The 20411-nt window shown below is 40.7% G+C and overlaps 1 protein-coding gene across 2 annotated transcripts; it reads right to left on the bottom strand.

Moving 5' to 3' along the window:
• Positions 1–772: 772 nt before the first annotated feature.
• On the bottom strand, positions 773–19287 carry fam107b (family with sequence similarity 107 member B). Of its 2 annotated transcripts, none has more exons than XM_061035324.1 (4): positions 19099–19287; positions 5960–6131; positions 2439–2595; positions 773–2296 (listed from the first exon to the last, which is right to left on the bottom strand). In XM_061035324.1, exons 2-4 carry the CDS (start codon positions 6085–6087, stop codon positions 2177–2179), a joined length of 405 nt encoding a protein of 134 aa, XP_060891307.1. In that variant the 5' UTR covers positions 6088–6131; positions 19099–19287; the 3' UTR covers positions 773–2176. The 2 variants fall into 2 exon arrangements, with proteins under 2 accessions (XP_060891307.1, XP_060891305.1); XM_061035322.1 differs by lacking the exon at positions 19099–19287 and adding an exon at positions 7440–7615.
• Between the last annotated feature and the right edge of the window lie 1124 nt (positions 19288–20411).

Here is a 20411-nt window from a genome sequence, read left to right on the forward strand (position 1 = left end):
TGACATTGTTCCCTTTTTTTCTAGATCCTTGCTTGTGTTGTACTTACTCTCTGATGTACGTCGCTTTGGATAAAAGCGTCTGCTAAGTGAATTGTAGAACTCTGAATTTCTTTAATTCCTGTTTGAGCTGAAGCTTGTTTATTTCCAACATCGTCCTTTGTTTCACTTATTTAAACATGTTATCATCTTGAGTGTGTTATTCAAACACAGGTCACCAGTACTAGTATTCTTTATCCATCAGAGCCACTAAAGCATTTCTATTTTAAAGACTAGACTTTAAGCTGCTTTTATTCGTATTGGCTTTTACTCTAAAGTGAATCAGGACTCACATTATTAGCGCCACACGCAATTCCCATTTCAACACAAGCACCACCTCTTTAGGGCAACATTTGATCAAGCAATACATATGCACCAAAAATGTAAAATTAGGTCACCTAATTTAATTCCCCACCACCAACAATTTCAAAGCAATTCTATTAATTCATCACAACATGTGCCTCTCACCATCAGTGCCAACCAGCTGTAAAATAACTGATCCAGATTTTTTCCAAACACAGCCCTTCGTCTAGACATCTGAATGCTGCAGCCTGGGAGAAAAACCAACACCAGCATCAGACTAAATAGACAGAGCTTATCACAGAGATGAGCTCTGTTTGATCAGCATACTGCTTTGCTCTTGTCTCACTCACTTTCTTCTATTTGGAAAAATAAAGTTGTCTTTAGTAATATAACAATTCGTAATACTCAAGCACACAGCAAAAATAAAGATAAATTCAACGTGTTCAAATGTTTATTTTAAAGAATATTCTGGAGAAAAAACACAGGGTTATGTTGTTATAAAACGTCTTTTACCATGAGAATAATAACGTTTATTATCTCGGAGACCCACAACCAGATATTCAGACCAATTATACTATGTGATATTTGAAGAACCACCAGATGTGCTTTTTCAAATGTTATCACAGTTTCTCAGATTGTATTTTGCATTTTGGAAGGTATTAGATTGAATTCAAATGTTCTCGTTTAAATTATCTGCCTGAACAGCAATGCCTCAATCGTAATTAAAGACAAAACACTGAATTTAAAAAAAGGTTCCAGGAAGCTTTTCTGAGTTGTTTCAGGAGCGATGCAGATACTTGTATTCCAAGAAATACCACTCAATCATATCTTTTTATGGCCAACATGTAAAAAACCAGGTAGTTTGTTTATAAATGCACACAAAGACTGATCAGACAGTTCTTATTGTTATTGACCGACCCAACAAAATCTTAAATTATTTATTAAGTAACACTTTAATGATACAAAACAACAGAATATATCAAGGAAACGGTCACTCTCATGCCTGGGAGTTCCACTATTGCTCAACATTGCTTTAGCTGAGGAAATGGCATGTTAAAAGTTTAAAAATAAAAAATAATAAAGAAAATTTGAGTGTTTTACACAATTGTACACTCCCTTTGTCCTGATCCGGCTTCATAAACTATGCTGTGAAACGAACTAAAACACGGAACGACTAAAAAAAAAAGTGTTCTCCCCTATACCCGGGCTAAAAGCTACAAACATAAATAACAAAAAGCACGTTTGTTTGGCTTTTACATTACACAGCTTCAAAAGTCCATCCAGTGTCCACTTTTCCTTATTTTGATTCTGAAGATGAGACAAAAAAAAACAAAAACAACAACGATAACAACATCGATAACAGTAAGGATAGATGACAGCTTCTGTGGAGAGAGGAGTGAAAACCAGAGGGGACAAAAACTCCTGTGTGTCTCTGTGTGTGTGTGTGTTCGGTTTTGTCTCCATCAGAGCTCATTGGAAGCTTGTTGACCTCTTTGAAACGGTAACATGTCTGTTTTAGAGGGAGGAGGGAGGGGGGGGGGGGGGGGTTCTGTGTTCTGCTGGATGTTGTGTGAGAAGCAGAGTTGAGTACTGGCGGTCCCGTGGCAGGCAGGCAGAAGGGGGGGCAAGGTGTCTTTAGTCTGTAAAGTCTCTCCCCTCACTGCAAAGGAGGAACAGCTAGGATGGGAAAGCCAGGAAGTTCATCTCGAAAACCACGGCCGGGTCACCACGCATACTCTCTCCCTCTCTTCTGTACACACACTCGTGACGCCTCTGTGTGCTCACAAACGCGCGCACAAATCAGCCAGACCCAGACACCCCTGCTGGTTTTTTTTTTTTAGGTGGTCCGTTCCTCCCCGTCGGTCTCCTGCTTGGTCCTGCGCAGGTTGCTCTTCATCTTCACAAACTCGGGTGTGTTTTCTTGTTCCTCCTCGTTTTTCTGTTGCTCCAGCTCCAACTGCAAAAGAAAGACATTCAGATGAAATAACATTTGAATCATCTACTGAGAGTAAACTCTATAAACGACGTCCTCTTGCTTCAACTCCTAGGATCCAAACAAGCGGTCAATTTTGTTCATTTGTACTCTTTCAATCATTTACCTGTTCTAGTTTTTGTTGTCTTTTCATGAGCTCAATCTCCAGATCGCTCCTCTTTTTGTGGGCCTCCTGCTCCTCCTTCTGGGCCTTGAGAACTTGCTCCCTCTTCCTCTTCTCCAGAACCTTCTGTAGCTCAGGTTTGTTCTGAGGAGCCAGACCCCTGTGAAGAAACCACGAGTTAAGCAGCATGTCATCAAAATAAAAGCTCAATGAAAAAAAAAAACCTCAGACATCATCGTACTCTAATGACACCCAGAGGGAGATTATGGTTCCCATTCATACATAACAGATGATCGCCATGACCTCGTTCTACTTTCACAGATCAGTATTACATGTTCTGGACTGTTTGCCATCATGGGAATGGACTTTGGAAAAAAAAAAAAAAAAAAAAAAAAGAGCTGCAGTAGTCCTTGAGAAATTGTTACACAACTGTCTGGAGCTCGTGCACAAAACATTCAGAAAGAGGACAGGGACATCTTAGTAATGTGTGAGTGTGTCTCAAAATGTTATGCAACGCACCGAACTCCTCCAAATTCTGAGCGAGAAGGGTGGGGGCCGAGGATGAGAGGCTCGTGAGCTGAGATGCTTAGTCATAGTGTACAGGGATGGTTTAGGAACAAGTCGAAAAATGTTCAAAGTGAATTAACAGCAAATCCCATAATGGATTATGAAGGCACAGTGCCCAGAAGAAGAAGGAAAAAAGAACAGTTAAAGGACAGAGGATATCTGTGGGTCATAAATCATATGGGTCCTTCATAAATTCAATAAAAAAAATTATATTATACAGATCAGTCTCTGCATGACTTCTGATTTTCCATGCACAGCCTGCATTCTTCCTCTAAGTCTAGTCTTCAAACAAACAAACTAGGGCCAGACGGATATTGGATTTTTGGAGCCAATATCGATATTGGGGACAAATAAAATCTGATACCAATAAATTTCTTAGATCCATGTTCAATTTGTAAAGATAGATAGATACACACATTGTTTCTATTTCTTTTACTGCTCTTACCTTCTTATTGCTGTTTATCTTTTTATTTGCTTTCAGCTCTTTTAGTTTCTTACATCTTTTTAAATCTTTGGTTCCTCTTGGTCTCAGCTCGTGTTGTTGGGTTCTTGTGTTTCCTGGGTTCTTATGATGGTTCTTATGATGGTTCTTATGATGGTTCTTATGATGGTTCTTGTGATGGTCGGGTTATATATGTCTGTTGGGTATCGTGCACTTTGGGTTCTTTTCTGTTGAATTGTATTTAATTATTTTTTAGTATTTTGCATTTGTTATGTTCTTGCTGTTGTTTATGTTCTTCTGTGTTTGGTTTAGTTTGTTCTTGTTTTTGCTGTTTGTCAAAGCACTTTGTAAACCTGTGTTTTTAAAAGGTGCTATATAAATGAAGTTCTTATTATTTATTGCGTTTATCCGTCAAATGGTATCAAACACTTCTGGAAAAGATACACAGAAACGTACACAACATGATGACTTAACTGGAAAATAACTGATACTCAAATGAAATGCTAGTTGACTGTTAAATAAATCAAGTTATATCGACGCATATCTGCGATAAAATTAGCCGACACCAATAGTCACTTGATATCCTAACATCGGCCGATATTATCGGCTGGCCGATTTATCAGTCGGGCTAAAAAAAAAAAACAGTTTCCCTACTTCACTGCAGTTTAGCAACATGACACCTTAATCAAATTCGTTATTAAATCTTGCAGATTACATAACCAAGACCACGATGTTCTAAGAAGTAGTGGGAGGCACTACTTTAACTACAGTCAGTCTTGTTTTTTCCTGACGGCGAGGGGTCTTATGAAAGCACTTAACTAGCTGAAGCAGACGAGAGAGTGAGAGAGGTGATCAGGTCACGCTGTTTTTCAAGGACCTCGTACAGGAAGGGAGCAGGGTCAAGGTCACGGAAAGTAATAAGACAGAGTACAGAGATGCTTACGCCACTCCTCTTTCACCATGAGCAACGTTTACATAATCACGACCCCCGACCCATGACAGCACACCCTCTAGCAAGACTGGGAAAAAAATGTGTGTTCAAAATCCCACACATCAATACCTCCATCTGCTCAAACACGTACACAGTCCTGGTGGCTGAAATTTCTGGCATTCTTCTGTAAGTGTGTGTGTGCGTGTGTGTGTGTGTGCGTGTGTGCGTGTGTGTGGGAGGAGTCATCACAGCCAAGGTAGCACAGGCAGAGAAAAGGCCTTCAGCCAGAAAGTGTTTTGTAATCTTGATTACATAACACTTTTTTTTCTCCTCTCTCTTTGTGCAACCGTTCATCCATCCATGCATCCCTCCACCCACCCCTCCCCACTCTCATCAGCGTGACTAATCAACTATGCAGGCAAGCTTTCTATACTCTCAGTAGAAGATAAGAGCCCTATCATAACATGTTCATCCCCATAGAAGACCAGCACATTCATCTCTGAGACTGTTCTTATGCTCCAGGACGTCCCCTGCATAGATGGGCAAATAAAAACGAATTTGGGCAAAAAAAAAAAAAAAAATTCTAATAATTTTATGACATTTCTTCCATGGCCTCTTTTATTCTGTCCACCCTGGTCTCTTCTCCATCATTCATTTATGCTCACTGTTTGGCCGCATCTCAGCTGTGATGTAACAGCTGTCCACAGCATGTCTGTTTATGTCGCTATTAATAGCTCGGGCACAATGCTGCCGGCGCTGTTTGCCGAGAGAAATTAAAACATTTCGTGTTAAAAGGCTGATCTCGGGTCAATGTATCGATGTGTTTTTTTTTTTATGCATGGATGCTCACATAGACCGCACTAAATCCAATGTTTGGATGATCCCGTGTTAATATCTGCCGCCCGAGCAGCTTTATCCTGTGCAGCGTGTCCGTATGACCTTTACATAACCAATTTTGACACACTAATGCACTTGAGGATTTATATAATAGCTCCTATGAAAGTTTCATACCCTTTGCTTTACATAATACTGCTGCTGGGGGTTGCACGGACCAGTGAAGTCAAACAAAGTGACATCCTGCAGAAGCATCAGCACAGTCTGCAAGGAAAGCAATTACATGAAAAGCGGCAGAATAACTGCATTAACTCAACCACCATGATGAGCAGAGATGATTTGTCATGGATCCCGACTCTACTCCTTTATCTTGGCTAGCCGATTCTGAACCAGGGACAACTTCATGTTGTTGCCATAAACAAACAAACAAGCCGATGACAATGATCCAGACAGGCTATACTATCCCATAGATGAATAAACCACAATCACTCCAATTATGTGCTGCACGTGAATTGCAAGTGTTTTATTATCGTCCTTATCACCGATTTGTGAATTGATCCATCTTTGTTGAACTTTAATCTGGTAGTTTATAAGTCACAAACCAGCCTTTGCAGACATTGGTTTCCTGTTGTAAAATAACAATCATGTCCTGAAAAGCACTACGTGGGTTTACCATAAAACAATTGTGAAAGCTGTAAAGCAGAGAAAGAGGGAGGCTGGTATTGAAGGTGTGTTTGTCAGTCCCCTTACCTCTTCTGGTTCATTAGCAGCTCTCGATGCAGGTCCTGGTGGTTTCTGGAGTTCTTGACCGGGTTGATCAGCTTCTTGGGTTTGATGAGCTCATCACAGTCTCCATCCAGATAGTCGGGCTCCGCCATGACACTCCTCCCTGATGACAGCGACAGACCAGGATCACAGGGGTCTGAATTGGAAAAAAAGAAATAAAGGGGGGGGGGGGATTATTTAACTGCAACAATGATATGGGTTCAGATGCAGCCAGCTATGCTGTTGTGGAAGAAAACATTCAAATCTATGTCGCACAGTCAAACATTTCCAGGGATCAAACGTTTCTCAGAAATCACACTTGTTTTAAAACCCTAATATGAACATCTGCCTCATCATCTGGCATAAGCTCGGGGTTTTTGGATGGTCTCTATGGTGATGGAGAGACTCTGTGCTGGACTTACATAATAGTACGACACTGTGAAGAGGAATGTCGTACTTACTGTAACAGAACTCAAATGCAAAGTAGTGACTGAATAACACTCAGGTACATCGCTGATTTGCTCCATCAGCTTGGAATTTGCTACAAGGCACTTTAAAAAACAAGGCACTGGTCTCTTATGGCCATTTTAGATCTTTAATTATCAACTCCTTTACTTCTGATTGCACATGTTTTAATTGATTTTGTTTTTAATACTTTTTATTATCTGTTTGTTGGTTTTTAAATGATGTGTATGTGTACAGTATATGCATATGCTTATGTGTGTATGTGTACATATATATGTATATGTATGTTTGTTATTTTTCATTGTTTATCCAGCTCGATGTCATTGTAAATGAGGGCTATGCTCTCAATGATTTTCGAGTGTAAATAAAGACATAATTTAAATATATGTGATCCAAAGAGTCAATCCAATGCTTTGTATTGCACTACATACCAGAGGGATTCTCATTTATGATGTCTACATTTAGAAGAGCTTTTTTTTTATTAACTTTAGTTGAAAAACTAAATACATTCTGCATTTCAAAGTACGATACACAATTTGTTTTTATTAATTTAAAAAAATGAACCAGATAATGAGTCGAAATCTAATATTTTCCAGACCAAAAGCCCTGAACATGTGAGGTTATTATAAAGCCGAGAATTAACTGCGATAAATCAAGTTTGACCGACACCTTACCTTACTATTAACATGTTACTCGCATGCTAAAGACAATGACAGCACAAGTAATGCCCAACTGTAATACAGTATATGGGACAGCTACAGTAAGTGCCACTGTTCCTTTGGAAGCTTTGGTAAACAAAAAATGTCCACACTTGCAGCTCACAGACGGCTCGCATGCTCCATTAAAACAGTGAAGAGTTCAGTTCACTTTTTAGTTAATAAAAAAAATCTATGAATAAAAACATCAGCAGATAACTTTCACATCATTTCTTCAGATTTAAGACGACTAAGTTACTTTCTTTCAATCACTCTCTACAAAAGTGAATCTTCGACGAACTCACCCTGCAGATGAGGAAAGACGGGGAATCTGAACATTGTCGCCATCTCTGCTATTTTCCCTTCAGAGCTTGTCTTCCAGGAAATTCTATTAAAACCTGCCGTCCTGTTTATCAGCACGCCACAGAGCCTCACACCGGAGACGTGCTTTGTTCTGCACAGCTGTTTCGCTTCTGAGCTGCTCGGAGTTCAAAGTCTGTTTTATAGCTGCGCTCACACACAGACACACAAACAGATCGTCTCTATCTCTCCCTCCCTCCCTCTCCCTCCCTCTCCCATCTTCCCTACTCACTGTCACGAGCATCTATAAGCTACGACTTTATAATCAATCTTTTTATGAAGACACATATCTTGGCTTATAAATGATTCCTCTTTTTATTTTCTGGAACATCGGGGTATTTATATCACGTTGATAAAATAGTCTAAAAACAATTGCAACAAAAAGATGTCTGTTTTAAAAATAGAACAATATAGACTAATACATAGAATAACAACCTGGTACAAACATAGTACTTGTTTATTTCAATGTCACCTTCCTCTCATCCCACATGGGCTGAGGAATGAGTCATTTGTATATAGACAATGCTGTCGTCCAAAACGTGAGTGAATACTGCCTGTCTGAGACCGATAAGGAAGGACAGACTTGTAATGTCTAAAAATACTGAGCAATTTCATGGACGCTGAGCGGGCCAATCACATTTCTCAGTTGTAAGATACCTTTTTTACTGCACGTGTTTGATGCAGACGTTGGGGTGGGGGGGGGGGGTTGTGTCCTTAAGAATCAAAACAAAACCACTCAAACGATGGGTGTAATGTGTTGAAGACGCCACTAGAGGTCGACAGTCGCGCGCCCCAGAAGCCAAACCGTTCTCGTTACATAACAAAGAAGCCAAAGATAAACATGGTTTGTGGTTGCATGCTTCCGAACAAAGACAGAGCAATACCCCGGTGTAATTAGAATGGATGGATGAAGTGGAGTATGTTGACATATGCAAATACAGCTTGTTCCATTTGATTGTGACGTAAAGGGATGGTGGATAGTAAATCCTTCTAATCTGGGATTAGAAACCTTTAAAAATGATATATTTACCTTCTCACGTGGCCAATGGAAAACTTCATATCTATGCTTACATTACATTCATAAAATCATCAACCTAAAGTATTACTTTAAGTTCAATCTCTTCATTGAAGAAAGCTTTACTGGTTCATTTCTTCTACATAAAACATTAGCTATGATGTTAGAGTGTGAGTCACCTCTGGGTCGACCAGCTAGTTGCCTGCGAGCACACGTGGCCTGTGTACATCAAAGGCAGCGTGTGTTAACGCTGGCAGTAGGGGGTACAGGAACTTACAGACATACAGTGTTGTCAAAGTGTCCGTTAAGGTTAACACATCTGCCACAACTTCCTTTGTGCCCCGAGGGAGAGGGGAAGTGACATGGAGGGTTCAAAAGGAACCCATAACCTCAAATTGGACCCTTCAAGAATGCCGCCTTATCATTGGTCGTTCTGATTATTTCCATAAATGTCCCTTCTGGTTTCACTTAAAGCTACAGATAACATGTTTTACAAGTAGTTAAAGTCCAACAGGTATAGAGAAGAGTAGATAAAAACGGCATTTAGTGTATAGCTGTGCCTCAAGGTCTGTGCTTTTACTGTGTCGGTTATGAAACTACGCAATAGCAACTATAACATTCATTCAGTAGAAAATGTAATGATGTCTGCTAGAAAACTACAAAACATAATATGCACTATAGAAGCAAGCCCCACAGCATTTTAGCGCGGACGTCTATACTCAGTTCTCGGGACAACATGTCCTGCTGTTCCAGGAATCCCATTAAAACAAAGCACAACTTTACAGCAAAAACACACACATACACACACACACACACACACATACATACACACACATACATACACGATAATGAGACAACAACAAGACCCAAATCTCCAAAAGAAAGGGTGCAGCATTCGGAGTGACCCGGGACTCCAGGAATGCAAAATGAGAAGAAAACTGCGGTGAAAACAGTGGAAAAGGACGGGAGAGAAACTGGGTCGGTGGAGAGTCTAAAGAAAAGAGTCAAAGACAGCTTTCCCTTTGTTTACTTGAATTCACCCTGTCGCCCTACTGACCCTCGTGCTACTGTTATTTCACACACTGAGGTATACTTCACCTTTTTCAATCAGCCAGTCTCAAGAAATCACTGATTGAACATGAAAGAAACAAAGAGAGATAAAATGAGTTCAGAAAGTTAAACCCAAGTAAAGGCTCAAACATAATAGAAATACTTTTTCCTATATAATGTTATCTTTCTCTGACATGTTGACTTTTCTTTTTTTTAAAAAGAAAACGTGTGTTTGGAAGCTTTTTAGATTTAAAAACCTGAAGTGATTGGATGAGTGTATATTAGATTAGCATTGCTGCACTATAGTGACTGTTTGTGAAAAGTGTTCCTCTCAGTGGCAGGTTGCATTAGAGCTGATAGAATGACTTATGTTTGCAGGGTCGAGCCTGCACGGTGCCAAGTGATTGCATCAGCGCAACTAGCTCTGCGTTATGAGTGAATATGCACAAAGACCTGCATTCAGAATACAGGCACATTTCTCAACTTCCCCACTCAACTGTCATTGTCTCTGCGTTACCATGGAGACCTGCCATCATCACCCACCGACACTTCACTTTAGTGACTCAGCATTTCGGAACAGGAAAGAGCTGCTATACCAAGGGATACCAACGTGTGATAGACGTGAGAAACGGCCATAACTGAGGAGGCATTCAAGGTTTAAAACAAACTTCAAGCAGCTGCAATCAATTCAACCAGTTGGTTGAATGACTTTACTTCAGCAAAAAACGGTCAGATTAACCCACCTGCTCAACACCAAAAGTGAGACAAAGTTACTAAATAAAGGGCATATTTATCTCAGACGTTTAGGAGAGCTAACTTGTAGCGCTAAAAGGAGGGAGGGGGTTGACAAATCAGCCAGAAACACAGTGAATGCTTACATTCATTTGTGTGTTGATGTGTATATTAGCAACAGTAACAGATCAAATTTAAAAATACAAACTGATAATGTTGGGTCCACGCTTTTTTCGGATGAACACAAATCTTACATTTCACATTGTATATGAATAAATATGTAGAGTATATGCCCAATTGTAGGAAAAAGTCCATCCATCAAAAGCAGTCTTCTTTGTCTAACAGTGATGAAGGATGGGAAGGAGAACTAACAATGACCATTATAATGCATCTCTTTAGTTTCACTGCTGGGAAGCACGCAAATATAACAGGAAAGAAAAAAAACAATAAGCCGACATAATGTGGATTGTTACAGACATGACAAGCAAGAGAGATAGAAGAGGTTGCTGTATTTATGTTTTGGATGCGCATCGGGTAAACGGCACAAAAAGTGATGCGGATCAGCTCTCATGAGTCAACAGTGGCCTGCAGAGTCAGAGAAAATGAAGGCGAGGAGAGCAGCTGGTGGCCTGCTCCACCATGTGACCCTCCTTTCCTCCTCCAGGATACACACACACACACACGCACACACACACACAGAGCAGAGCATGGTCTGGGCAACTGTCAACTGTCATTGGTCGTGAGCATATTGCCGACCACACCCACTCCATCATTAGCGAGCCAAGATTTGTCGTTTCACAGTATTCTGCACTAATGAACGCAGGGGTCTGCTGACAAAAGAACCAAACATTTAAGCCCCTGGTTTGGTTTATGCTTATCTGATCTGATCCAACATTAGAAACAAACCTAGGTTTTGAAGAGCAAAGGCCAATTAAACTGGCTTGTAAAGTAAAACCAAGACTTTGGCCTTTATTTAGGTTCCTCTTTTAGATCACTTCTGCACAAAAAACTCAAATAGATTGGTTTCTCATTATACTCTTGTGTGCAACAACAAAAAATGTGCTTCCTTAAAATCATTAATGAAGAAACACCCATCCAGTTCCTTGAGTTCAATCTCCCTTTATATCTTCCCTTGGCCAGATTCAGAGATTCAGTCTATTCCACTCACAGATGGGAGGTACCCCCCTCAGGGGAAATGGCGTCATCAAAAACCCCTGAAGCTACCCCCACACCCCTTCTTTCTCCTTCATACACACAGCCCCCCCCCCTTGCTGTACAAACCGGACATAACAGAGTGTGCTTCTCATAGCCTCTCTGTTAATGAAGCGGCCATTCAGCCATAAATAGGGGAGGCTCTAATTAAAACACACACAGAGATAGATGAGTTTTTAACTGACAGCTGTGTGGGGTGAGATGGGAAAGGGAGAGCAAGGGTGTGGGTGATGTGTTAGAGAGAACGCAACAGATAAAGTGAAGGACCTGAGAGTTGGGTAGTGACAGTGAGCTCACTTCCCGGACAGGCCCTGTGTGCGCATGACATGCTCATTTACAAGCTTCACCCGTGACAACACATAAATCATGATGGGCAGTGCAGTGACGTACGTGTGCACTTATTTCCTGAGCGCAGATTGAAACAATAGAAGCATTCTTTTCGTATCTTAGTTAGTTCGTGTCAAGAACAAAAAAAAAGAAACAGCTCACATATGCGAGTACTATTTTTTCATGGTGCTATATGTGCGTGTGTAAGCAAAAGAACATGTGACACTGCAGTTCCCCTCAGGGGAAAGTGACGTGCAGAGACAGAAGTAGACAAAAAGATAAGAGAACACAATGAACTAGTCAGGAGCACAAATTGTGTGTACAGGACAAACACAGAGTTCAACTCTTGTAAATACTGGAAAGTGAAATATTAGATTAAAGATATAGTTTCATAAATATTATGAAACTAGTCCTTAGGAGATATCTGGTGTGTGTTCAATGAAATAGTACTCAAATAAAGAATATTAAGATTGTTCATACTTGCAATTTTAAAAAAAAACACATGCATCCATAATAATTACCTTCAGAGGACTGAGTCATGAAGGCCAGGGTAAGAACAAAGAGCAGAAGAAAACAAGAGCAGAATGGATCCTGAAAAAGTATGCTTGGGGTTTTCGGGGGTTGGATCTGTTTTGTATTTCCTGCCTTGGAGTTGGAGTGGGGGCCTGGAGCTGGGGAGAAGAGGAGCTGGGGAATTCAGGGGCCTCATCATGTTCTGAACTACGAAAGCATCCACGCCTCTTCCCACAGCGTGATGATGTCACCAGGGAGACACGAGGTGATCGGAATTTACAATCAGGGTTTTAGGGTTCATAAAGCACAGATGCACATCGATGCACCAACACCCACACAATACAAAGATTAAGTAACACCAATTGCGTCACAAGAGGGGGGGGGGGGGGGGGGGGGGGGGGGGGGCATGAGCTGTTAGGCTTTAGCTGGGCAAGGATTACATATGGCATGTGTGTTTGTATGTGTGGATGTTTAAAAACCTTGATGAAGGGGATTCTGGGCGGCTCCACAGACTGTCATGAGGAAGAGTAAACACCCAAACTAATTACTACGCCTGCCGGCTGGGATACTCGTTTATCCAAATCATTGTTCGTACTGTACCTGTCTCCCTCTAATGTAGTTCTCCTCTATCTGCAATATTTGCAGTAGAATACGTTATTTGTTTTAAATCAAACTTTCAAACCCTTTTTTAAGCTGACCAGTGGCCTGTACTATGAAGCAGGTTTTCTGGTTATCGAGGTAACGTGAGGGTTGACAGCTGTTTTCAGACATCAGTTTGTAAAAAAAGCAATGCCTACTGACCAATCAGATGTCTGGATTGATGCGCTCTTGGAGCTGATCGTGAGAGGGGAGATGGGAGAGAGACCAAATACTTTGTCTTTCCTTTTGTTTTGTTGTTTTGTGAAATAGGCTGTATGAAGAAAAGTTTTGATTTCTGCTGTCCTGACATCATCCGACAACAGAGACAGAAAAAAACCCAGTGGAGCTTACCAGTTGTTTTTCTTTAAGTCGTAAGATAATCCTTAAGCATACTAGGTTACTGCTATTACTAATAGCCTACTAGTCTTTATTTAATGTAATTAATCTGTTGTCTGTATTTTATGTTTAACTCCTTCATATTTTCTTATCACAGTTTGCTCTTGGAAAATCTGCAAAAGGCAGACGTGATCATGTCTGTGATTGGGTCATCTACTGCTGACACCGCCTCGTTCATGTGAACGTCCTCGCAGAAACTCTGGGTTGATCCGTCAAGTTGATAACCAGCTTCATGTAAACACTTTGAGCTCGTGAAGCAAGGCACACAAACGACTCACTTCATATCACAGGCCGCTGAGGTCTTTTTCTAGGAAGTGAGATACATCACCATAGTAACCAATGTTTTACGCCTAACCTAACTCTGTATCCTGCTAACATACTTGTCGATGTTGACGATCATAGTGGTGCAAACTATGGTGCAAACTCTCCGATGTGAAATACTCGGTTAGTTGATGATAACCTGGGTTTATTTATCAAGCTGAAAACCGGCAGCATCACGTTACTGCTTAGCCGTATCTTTGCTTTTTGAGACCTCTGCAGATAAATTGGTGTTTCCTTTTAAAGGTGCTGTGATTTCATAGTTTGTCAACACTGAGTATTAAATTATCCTCTCAGTATATCTATGTCTGGATTCTATAATGTAACACAAATCAAACTTTTCTTTTAATGATATTTGCCCTTGATCAAAAAATAACTTTTTTTTTTTTTAAGAATTTTGACAGCTTTGTCCTTCTCATTGTCCAATGATTTACTGTTTAAGGTCTTAAGCTCTTTTGGAATCCGATTATTATGTAGAGCAAATGAAGCTGTGGAGAGAGAAGTTGATATTTCACATATTTTCTTTTGTCTTTTGTTATTTACTAAACAATGGACTTTCAGAGAACATGCAAGAATTGAGGAACCTTTACAAATCTATTCCTGCTGTGTTCTGTACAAGTAGGTTCCTATTATTCATAAACTACACAATAGTACATTTATCCATTACACGTACAATGTTCATGTGTACCATGGACTCACTTTGTTGTGATTCTGTTGTAGTTCTTTATATCTATAAATGTGTAACTTTCCACCACTTTCTGTGTCATGCATCCCTTTTTAAAACCACAGTGGCTGCCTTTGGTCTTTGGTCAGATTATAATGCAGGTTTCACCATCTGCTTCCATCATTTTTGAACTGTGATCTCTGTCTGCACTGACAGTGTGGACTGAAGTTGTTTCACGCAGCGGCTTGTGCTCTGTCCTGTTGCCACATGTTGTGAGCCCCTGGCTGAGGCAGATTACAGAGTGAATGGATGGATTGAAAGGGCACAGACACCACTTTTGAGTCACACTGTAGGAATGTGATGAACTTGCAAAGTGATTATTTGCTTTATGCACACACACAGAAATTACATGTAGAGGCATACACACACACACACACACACACACACACATGCAAACGGCCAGTGACCTCAACTCAAACAGTGGCAACTTTGAGTGACAGAAACACTTGGGCGTTGCTATACACACTTTTCTTTAAAAGGCTAAACTCAACGTGCTTACTCATACAAAATGTGGAACACATGTCCTTAAGTATTGTGGGGGGGGGGGGCACACCTGTCAGTGAAATACAAAAGGCTGGTCTATGATCTCTAACAGCTGACGCCGACACATGGTTCTGTATGTATATGTATAGGCCCGAAGAGAACAGGTGGACTTAAGACATATGCACAACACATGCATAGATTCCAGACTGTTTTGCAACATCACACCAAAAAAGGGACAAATTATAGACTGAGCACACATGCACCTTATTTATGTGGCTCTTCCTCCTCCCTGCCTGAGATGTAAACATGTGCCTTTATACTACTACTACAAACAGCACCCTTTTAAAAGCAGTTCATACGTCTGCCTCTTTATTAGTGTAAAAAGCCATTTAGGGGGGAAAAAAAGCCACAGTCGCTTGGTCTGGCTCTAAAGTGTGAAGTGCCATCCACTCATAAAGGAAGAGCCTTTGTTATGGCTCTGCTGTCTGTTCCAGTTCCAGATTCACAGCTTTGTGCTTTACCTCATGGAGCAGAGTCCCGCCCCTCTTCTCCCTCCATTGGCAGAGCCCAGCTGGGAGCTCTAATCCGATTGGCTTGGGGACACACCGGAGAGGATTTGGGAGGTTCTCCTTTGTTTACATGCTTGTAGAGAAACCCCCCCCCCCCCCAATAACAACTGTTACCGTGGGTAACCAGACAATCTACCGTTAGCCAGACAGTCGAACATACAGGGAGCTGATCGTACACGCACACATTTATAACGAGGTAACAAACAGGCAAAATGAATCTTTGTTCTATCTGATTACTTTCTGTATGCTTGACAGGATGCAAAATATGGTTATGTACAAGCATATTTATAGTTGTGAGGGTATGTGGATTCATTGTCTAATTAAACTCACCAGAGCCTATGTAAGTTTTTATTATCAAAGCTCTGATTGCTTAAGGCTGTGACATGAAATAGTTGCTCTGTTTTTTCCGTAGGCGTATGTTCCCGTCTCTGTTTGTTAAAAGACAGCATCATATATTTTGATACAGATCTACAACGTGCTTAATTCAATTTGTTCAGCTTAGACTTTGAATCTCTTTACTTTAACCTAACAAGCTACAAGGAGGAAGCCATTTAAAGTCTGTGTGTGTGTGTGTGTGTGTGTGTGTGCATCCCTGTGTGTCATCCTTTCTGCAGGACTATACTCAAAGTGGTCAGCACAGTAATGGGGCTTTATTGTGATTGAAGCTCCAGCATAACAGGAGGAAAATCAATGGGATTCTTCGAGAAGCCGAGCCTCTGTAGGTGTGTACGTGTCTCTGTTCTGAGTAAATCAAAGTCCAGCGACCATCCAGTCTAAACAAAACCTTTGCACGTCTGACTTTCCTACCTCTCAAGAAACACACACATACCCACAAACACTCTACAACCATCAGTCTCACCCCAGCAGCTCCCTATCAGGGCACTGATACATGAATCATGACATCAGCATCTAAAACCATGGCAACCAAACTACAGTGGAGTGTAAACAGATCCTTTGTCCTGTTGTGGGATTCAGTGATTGCATCACTTGTGTTTTTCAAAAACCATGCTCGCACATGACAGGGAGTGTTCTGTTGAGTATCAATAGTTTGCATCAAATGCTTTGACGGGTTCTCATGGTTTCCTTTGAGGACAAACTACCCCAATACATCATGCGTTGTGATAAACGTAGGCTGTAAATGACAGTGTGTGAGAAATTAGCCCTTTTAATAACTATATGTCAGGTTTATGGCTTTGCACTTTCTCCTTTAAGAGTTTCTGTTTTATTTTATAAAAGTGTAGGCATAGCATCTCCTTCTAATGTTCAAAAAATAGTGATAATCAACTTAATGACAGGAAACAATATGTATTTTTAAGTCATATCCAAAACTTTGTTAGACAGTCTTTTAGGTACAAAATTGTTTTGCAGGGCAAAGCAGCCAGATTCTACACATCTCATGCAGTTTATCGTCAAGCCTTCACACCAAAGGTATTTATTGTACTTCATAAAAATGTATTAATAATGTTTGTGAAGGTGTTTCTTACCAACATCATTCACCACGACTGTATTTGATGCTTTTGCTTTCCTTGTAAAATGAAGAGGGGGTCGGGGGGGGAAAAAAGTCGGTTTGGCATTAGTATCGAAATACAAAAAGTCTCAAATCAGTCAAATCAAAAAGTCTCTGTGCAGTGTGGAGACATGTTTGCTAAAAACATGATGACTCCACTCTCAGTACAGAGAGCCTCTAAAACCTCAGTCTTTGTTTACATGGGTCATTACAGGGGGAAAAGACTTTAAAAGCACGCTCTACAAAGCAGCCTTTCACCACCAGAGAAGAAAATATCTATGACGAACGGACAGATCCTAGTCTTGAAGAACGCACACACACACACACACACACACACACACACACACACACACACACAGTCGTAACAATGTGTCTGGTGCGGTGTGGGTCTTAAGGATCAGTGCGTTCTGCTGAGTAATGAAGATTTTGTGCGAACAGACAGACCAGCAGGACTGTCTGAGATAATACTGTCAATACACATGTGGTCGCAGTTACCCCTTATGGACACACACACACACACACACACCCATTCCTGACCCACATACCTTTATTTTCTTGAGGTCAGGTTGAGTTCCTCACATGGGCTCAGCTTTTTTTTAAATGATACATCTGAGAAACGCACCAAAACCACTAATGGACACATCGCTATTATAGAATGGAAACTCATTTCATTCACATTTTTAAACCCCTGTGGGTGCAGTGATAATGGAGGAGAGTGTATTCTAGTTGTAACACCGAACACACACTGTGACAGCATCGGCCCTTACGGGAAACAGAAGACAGCAAAAGAGTAGGAGAAACAGGAGAGAGAGAGAGAGAGAGAGAGAGAGAGAGAGAGAGAGGAGGGAAGGAGGGGGTTCAAAGATCAGAAAACAGATGTAAATCGTTTTGCAAACTCCCCCTCCAAATGACTAACACATGTGCGAGAAAGTTTCCCTTCCTTCCGCGCGCACACACACACAAATCTAAACTTAAAGAAACCCTTGCACCTTAAAAAAGGTTTAATACATACCACCTGCTTTGAAAAAACGTCTACTGACCCGAAGCTTAACAGACATGTCAAAACTGCTCAGTTGTATTTGACTTTGCCATTGCGTCTCCACCCAGTAAACACACACACACACACACACACACACACACACACACACACACACACTTAACCCCTCTATCTGGATTTGTGTTCTATCTGGCTGCTTGTTTAACATCTTGTTAAAGTTTGACAGGAACTTTCGCAGACTTGAGAACACATGACGCCACTGTGAGGCGGGTACAGCACGAGTTTCAACCTGCAGACCTGTTGCCTTTTCGAAAATATTACAAAAACAAACATCCTCACTTGACAGTTGGCTCCATGACAGAGGCCTGTCTGTGTATCAGCTCTGACTGAAGCCATGTGCTCTGACACAGACTGCACTAGTCATTGCTGTGCTATTACTCACACATGGTGACTTTCAGATACGGCTCATTCATAAAAGATGCTCCCTTTGCTTAAGCTGTTTGTCTCACAGGTAGTGTCATTTAAAGATTTAGGGTTGAATTATTATCAAAGGGCTATCATAACAAAAACGCTCTTGGCAAGCTATGTCAGACAGTAAGTGACTCTGGGATTGATTCAGCTTTCACATTTTAGCAGATGTATGTATAGATATTAATAACTGTAACATAAGGTGAACCTTCAAGTACAAATCACATCTCTGAATATCACAGACACTCCTTAAGGCTGTGCTTATTCCCCCCCACGTATTCGTTTTCTCTCACATTACATAAATTAAAGTAAAAAAAAAAAAAAAAAAATCAGTGTTCTCTAAAGTGAATCAAAGTCGCCTGTAAATGCTGTACAACGACCCCAACGTGTCTGTTCTTGGCTGTCCCGTTGGCTACAGTCCTGAGCCGCAACAAAAGGAGACAATGAAACAAGAGTTTGTTTTTTTGCAATCTCATTCTCAGTCTCTTCGGGTTTTATCTCTTTTCCTTTTGAACTGTCCAGTTTTAAAACGCAAACATTGTTCTTTTTGCCGATGGGATCAAAGAGACAGTTAAAAGCGTGCCGCTTTTGTTAGTGCGCTCGTGGAACAACCGCACGAGCTCCAGACACAAATACACACACACACACACCTACCTCAAAGTCGACCCCGACGCGACTTCCCCAACTCCAGTTGTTTAATATTTCAAACGACAAAGTGGCTCAGGCCAACACCAGCGTCTCCGGATCACTTCTTTGGGGCGTGAGGTGTGTCCGCGCGACTCTGCTTTTGTAAATTGTGCAATAGCTCGCGCATACAGACACACACACACATTCTCAGTCCGGACCCATAGAAAATGTAAATTTAAGCTGGGTGGGAGGGACACATTGACGTCACACGAGGGCTCCGCCCCTACTCTTTCTTCATCACAAGTACATGAGTTGGGACTCCTCGAGTTCAGGGCGGGGCATGGAGCGCACACAATGATGGTTTGGGCTCACTTGCCACGCTGTACATCACTATATGAATATATGTGTGTATGTACTCTGATTATATATGCTTTATCTATCTATCTATCTATCTATCTATCTATCTATCTATCTATATATAGACTATTTTGAATATATTTTGTGTATTTAGCCGACACAAAAGTATGTTTTTTTCACCCTGTAGAAAGCCACAAGCATCAACATATTCATATCTTAATTAAGTTAATTTGTCCTCAATAATAGAGATGTTGCTAGAGAGGTTATTTCTTTTTAAATTGTTTAAATCTCACATTTTTTTTTTTTTTATCCCTGCACGGGTTATGTACATTTCTTGTATAAGTGTATTTTTAATTGCACAGTTTAAATTTGTTTCATCTAGGGATATTCTTTAAATCTTTTTTTCGGGTTAATATATATGTATTTGTAACCTGCTACTGGATGCTTTGAATTTCCCTCGGGATCAATAAAGTATCTATCTATCTATCTATCTATCTCTCTATCTCTCTCTCTCTCTCTCTATCTATCTATCTCTCTATCTCTCTCTCTCTCTCTCTATCTATCTATCTATCTATCTATCTTTTAACATTTAACAATTGGTTTAAGCTGCAATAACTTAGGCCTATGTATAGGATATTTAACACCACATTTGTTTGACCCTCTAATTGCTATTTGAATGTCTCATTAGCAGTAAAACCCACAGACAGTTGCCCCCACCTGCAACTCTCATCAGCTCTGTTTTTGCATCCCTCAGCTCATTTCGATGTACTTTATGACACACACTTTCACTGTTTAGGGTTCACTCTCGTGGCCCTTGTGACCCTTTGTTTTCAGCTGCAGCTGTCAGTCACACAACTGTGGTGACACCATCCAGCACATGGCTAAAGGTATAGCATTCAGCTGTTAGACAGTATCCAGTTAGTGAAAGGTTATTTTTCTTTGGAGATGGGTGAGACCACATTGGGGCTAAAAACAACAACACT

This window comes from Labrus mixtus, chromosome 4 (assembly GCF_963584025.1).
Source record: "Labrus mixtus chromosome 4, fLabMix1.1, whole genome shotgun sequence".
Classification (NCBI taxonomy): Eukaryota; Metazoa; Chordata; class Actinopteri; order Labriformes; family Labridae; genus Labrus; species Labrus mixtus.

Coding starts and splice junctions, on each gene's coding strand:
- fam107b (XM_061035322.1), bottom strand. CDS start 7,482: ATGGCGACAATGTTCAGATTCCCCGTCTTTCCTCATCTGCAGG. Junction 2,596..5,959: donor CTGCTAATGAACCAGAAGAG/GTAAGGGGACTG, acceptor GTTTCTTCACAG/GGGTCTGGCTCCTCAGAACA. Junction 2,297..2,438: donor GACAACAAAAACTAGAACAG/GTAAATGATTGA, acceptor TTTCTTTTGCAG/TTGGAGCTGGAGCAACAGAA.